Below are 5218 nucleotides of genomic sequence, written 5' to 3'. Positions count from 1 at the left end.
CTGCAGGCCAGCCGCGCGGGCCGCCTTCTTCACCTCCACGAAGGCGCTGCGCTTGGCCTCGCCTGTCTCGGGGCTGGGCGGAGCGAAGAGGCGGCCGTTCTCTTCCAGGCCGAAGTAGCTGCCCGAGGCGCGGTACTGCTGCGGTGTGCACACCAGGTCTTCCTTGGAGGCCGGTGGAGGTCGTTCGACGAAGCGGCCCCGGCCGCCCACTAGCCCCACGCCACCACCCTCCGCTGCCTCCTCCGGGAACTTCCTCTTCCCTTTGCTGCCGCCCGTGGCGTTGCCGTCGGGACTCCGCTCTGCCTCCTGGTGGCCGCCGCTGCTATTGGCGCTGCTGAGGCTCCGGGCTGGGGAGCAGCTGCTGCCTCCCCGGGAGTTTTCCAGCTCCCGAGCCAGGTTGTGGAAGTCCGTGGATGGCTTTGCAGTGCCGCCGCCGCCTCCGGCTGCCGGCGGGTTGCTGCTCTCAGGGGAGGGTACCGGGTAGTGGTGGATGGGACCGGCTTTGCAAAACTTGGGGCCCGGGCCCAAGGGTGTCTCCTGTTGCTGCTGCTGGTGGTCTTTGCCTCCGCCGCCACCCCCGTGGTCCTTGGTGCCCACGCCGCCGCCTTGTTCTTCTTGGGGACTCAGATCAGCGCTATGCAGTCTCTTGGGACAGCGGAAGCGCAGATGCGCCACATAGGGGAACTCAAACTGGAAACGCTGGCTGCATTCCAGGCATGTGTAAGGGGACGACCCTGCATAGTGAGCAAACACCACACACATATACATGTACACCACATGATTACTCAGCATCGCCCCCAGGACAGTTTGCATGAACCCCTTCACAAATCCACTTTCCCCTCTCAAGGCTGGAGTCTGTCAGACCTGATCTAACGTTTTCTTCTGATTTGGAGGAGCAAAGTAACCTAAGTGGTCCCCCGATTTATCCTCACCTATCTGCCCAGCTGCATTCCGAACTACATACATCTCAGAAGCTGCCTACGAGACGCACAAAGGGAGAAAAGGGCTCCCAAAGCGCCACGGTGAGCCCCGCCGCTCCCTGCGTCTACCCCCTCTAGCGAAGGGCCCACACGCAGGTCTCGAGCCAACCTACCATTCATTTTGTTGTGTGCTCTAGAGGGGCAGAGCAAGAGTAATTCAGTCAGTTCTTTCCCGTACCAAACAAGTAACTCTTCGTCTTTAGCAATCCTGCGGAGGGAGCGGTAAAATAGCTGTCCGTTTTTTATATAGGCTTCAAGATTCTGTTCTTCTTTATCTCTGGCTGATTGGACCAGACGTAGCCACATAAGACCTTCTGAGGAACCGTTTGCCGCTGAGGTGTCCACCTACAGTTTAAAAAAGAAGACAAGAAGGAAGGAGAGGGCAAAGGGAGAGAGAAAAGGACAGAAGGAGATCCCTGTGAGAAAATGATGCCAGAAGAAACCTGGGCCACTTCCCCTGGGATCAAGCTTCCAAAAAACTTGACCCAAGCTGTCTGTCACCCATCCTCATGTTGGCAGTGAGCAGACAAGATAACCCCATCTTTTGAGTCGCTGCATCAATTCAACCACGTAAATTCTTTAAGTCATCGCTTTTTATATATTTTGGGCACAAACTGAAGTTTCCTCTTACAATTCACATTCTCATTAGTCTCTTGAAATATTACTTATAAATTACCCCACATTACAAAAGTGTGGGGAAGTTTGCTTACTTTGGAAGTTAAAAAAGCAAGCTTAGCGCTTAGAAACTGCCCTGTGACCTCCATATTCCAAATTTTGACTTCAACAGTTAATAGCTTTTCTGTAAAGAAAGAATAGAAAGTGAGAGGCCTTTTATCTTCAGATTTAAATCTGTGAATTTAACATGTTCTAAGGTCAAAATCATTAACATTTTTATTTAAAGGCAAACTCCGGCACCGGCTGACATGACCATAGAATGTTACTCAGAATATTACTTGGGTTGGAAGGCAAATGGACGTTATATTTATACTAACAGAAGTACTTAGTATGTAAATAGCTGCAGTTCCAATGAAATCTCCCAGAGTCAAGGAAGTTGTGTTCACGGCCAGGGTTGCCAAGAGCTGAGGCACTGATTTAGTGCATTCCAAATCAAATACTGTCATTTATTCCAGAAAATTAATTGATTATAATTTGAGTTTAATTTTATTTTTTCCTCAGTGTTTGTAATGCTTGCATCATTGCATTTCTTATCATTAGACTCTATCTCAGTTTGTCAAAAGAATGATTCTGGATCTCTATTTCACAGAATAGTATTCTCATACACCTACACAGCACTGGTCAAGACTTACCCGGAAGATATAAGGAACTGTTCTCTTGTCTGTAGACTTAAGAGCTATGAAAGCTATGCTGTCGTACAGGGAAGTGTGGCTCAGGACGCAAGGGCCAAATATAGCGTTTTCAGGGATGTCGCAGGTGGTATAAACGCTGGTAAAAATATCTGTCAGACATTGTTGGACAACCTTGGCATCTCCATCCCAGATGCCTCGCTGGATGCCTGAATCCTCCATCACTGGAGACAGATACACAGACAATGAACAAGTTTCATTATTCCTTTAGTGCTATGAATGTAGGTGGCACGTTTCAAATACTAGAAAGATTTTTCCTGAACTCGTCTGATTTTTGTATACCTCTTGGTACAAAAATAAAGCAAGTGGCAGGTTAAATCAGGCATCTTTTAAAGATGCCAACTAGGGGGTGCTTTCCTTTCCTGTTTTTATTATTATTTTCTTTTTTATGTGAAATAGAGAAAATCTGGAGTAGATTGGCTACTTCGCGAGAAAGGAGGACAGAAAAAAAGGCTGAGAGAAGACTAAGTTCTTTTTGTATTACCTTGAGAGAGGAGGCATAGGCTTTGGGGGGTACTGGTGAGGGGAGAACAATATGATTTATTTTAGTAGCCTATAGGTTTCCCTAGGAGCTCTAATAGCATAGTGCCTAAGGCACTTGACTGCTAACCAGAAGGCTGGCGGTTCAAACCCACCAGCCACTCCTCAGAAGGAAGGTTGGGCAATCTACTTAGGCAGTGCTACTGCCTCGGCAGCCCAAGGAGGGGTCGCTATGAGTCTGGTCGGACTCAACGGCACATAACAACAACAACAACAACAACATAGATTTCCCTGACTGAAAGAAACTTCTAACCCACGGGGGAAAGTTCCTCTCCTCTGTTCTCCTCTCCTCTTATGTATTGAACTAGGTGGCCAGGGACTGATTTTTTTTTTTTTTTCTTCCAAAGAGGGAAGCCGCATTAGTGAGCAGGAGAAGACAGCCAAGCATGCCGAATGGATTTCAAGTGGAGTGTCAGGGCCACTGATTCCATGTCAGCTAACCTTTCTCTGCAGCCTACAAGAGGGGATGGATGTCTGCTCATTATCATAATCCAGCACTGTCCCTCGGAGGCTTTAATTAAAAGCAGCCAGCAGAGGTAATTATTTTTTCTCGGCATGCTTATTTATGGATGAGGGTGAATCCCAGTTACCTTGTTATACAAGGGGGTGGATTGAGTCACATGTGGTTCATGAAGTGAGTAGGTACAGGGCAGGCCTGAAGTGTCCCCAGCCTGAAATACTGTGTGTGTAATGACTGGTGAATTCTGTCTCCCCCAGATACCTCTATCTGAGCAGGAAGGGGCAGCCCTGCTTGAATAGTCTTCAGTGGGCTCTCCAGCTGTTTAATCCACAGCAATTTAGAAAGTAATGCCCCGATGGAGAACTCTCTTATTAAGCTGTCATAAAGGGACATTTCTCTCCGTCTTTCACTAGAGAGCCACTAAAAGACTTATTGTTAAACAAACAAACAAACAAACAAATAGGCATTTTAAAGTTGACTTTGAACTGACTGAATTGTTGACTTTCTCTGACTTATCAAAAGGTTCCCCCAGGCTGTTTTTCCCTTAATAATGTTGCCATTGATGATAATTTATGTGTATTTTGTTTAATTTAAATGGTAGAAAAGAGTAGATCTAATTAGTTTCCTAAGAAGCTGTTCTTTATGGGATAACATTAGTAAGTCCATTTTTATCTTAATGTTTATTGACCAATTAATCTTGCAAATGTGTTGACAAGCTAGTGGGCTTTTTGTTTGGTTGCTTGCTTTTGTTTCTAGCTAACAGATCCTGAAACTTTGGTCAGTTTCTTCCCATTCACTTGGCTGCAGCCTCCAAATGTCAAGCTGTTATCTATCCGTCAGATAGAAATAAAATACTCAGAAAGTAAAAACCTACACAAGGTAGACTTCTCGATTTCCAGTTGCAGATGAAAATACAATTTTAAAAGCAAACAAAACTTCAGAGCCTCGCATCTCCTTTTCAACAGAATCCTATTCTTCTTCCCCTTTTCAATTCCTTCCAGTTCAACGTTTTATGCTCCAATTTCTCTCTTCCTTTTAAAGTCTCTTTCACACCAGCGTTTCATTGTGCCAGGAGGTCGCCCTGTCACTTCGGGCAACAGCAGGGACGCAGTCATTAAAATGCAGTTCTACCTAACAATACCGGGAAAAGGTCCTCGCTACGCCGCGCTAATAGCGCTCGGCTTTGCCGCGGCCAGCGCCGCTACGAGACTTGCGCGGGCCACAATAACGGCAGGGGATGCCTGCCGAGAGCAGTGGCAACAGCCTGGGTTCGTCCGCCGAGCGCGGTGGTCTTCGCCACCAGCCCTTGTCAGCACTGAAACCCGCTCTAGGCCCCCGGTTCTCATCCGCCGGGGGGATCCTCCCCAAAGCCGGTTGGACTCGCCTAAAGCCCGCGGCTGCCGCCAGCCACCTCCCTCCCTTCCCGGCGCAGGCATTGTCTGGTGGCCGCGCGCTCCCCAGTCGCTCGCTTCTCGAGCAAAGTGCTCCCCGCCCGCTCCGCCTTTTGGATAATCTTACTGGTGGTACAGATCCCCTCAACAAATATTTTCCCACCTCTGCTGGAAAATGAGGAGATGAGGGGCAAAATTCACTCTCCGCACTGAACCTGCCTTCCTCCCATCCCCCTCCCGCATCAATGCAAATAGACTTACCAGGAATAAGGTCAGAATCAAATCTCCCAAATAAGGCCAACTGGTACAGGGAGATGCTATATATGTTTCTTTTTGTCTATTGTATCAGTATATTTCCATGTCAAGAGGTGTTGGTGTGGCTGTCCGGTAGGCTCTGCGCAAAGAGAGGAGAGATGGAGAAATGGGGAGAGAGAGAAAAGCGGAGAGAGTTGTACAGATGGACCCGATGCAGTGACTGACTGG

At 47.9% G+C, this 5218-nt stretch overlaps 1 protein-coding gene across 1 annotated transcript in view; it reads right to left on the bottom strand.

Moving 5' to 3' along the window:
• PRDM8 (PR/SET domain 8) overlaps positions 1–2506 on the bottom strand; it is a 3361-nt gene extending 855 nt beyond the window's left edge. The window contains exons 1-3 of the mRNA XM_042782243.1: positions 2288–2506; positions 1094–1325; positions 1–734 (exon numbers count right to left, since the gene is read on the bottom strand). The exon at positions 1–734 is cut by the window's left edge and continues 855 nt beyond it. Coding sequence (XP_042638177.1) covers positions 1–734; positions 1094–1325; positions 2288–2506 — 1185 coding nt within the window. The remainder of the gene's footprint in view (positions 735–1093; positions 1326–2287) is intronic.
• Between the last annotated feature and the right edge of the window lie 2712 nt (positions 2507–5218).

The sequence above is a fragment of the Orycteropus afer genome, unplaced genomic scaffold (assembly GCF_000298275.1).
Source record: "Orycteropus afer afer isolate SDZICR_OR568_19922 unplaced genomic scaffold, OryAfe1.0 scaffold00270, whole genome shotgun sequence".
NCBI classification, from domain to species: Eukaryota; Metazoa; Chordata; class Mammalia; order Tubulidentata; family Orycteropodidae; genus Orycteropus; species Orycteropus afer.
The sequence above is the reverse complement of the archived record's forward strand: the minus strand, read 5'-3'. Positions and strand labels throughout refer to the sequence as shown.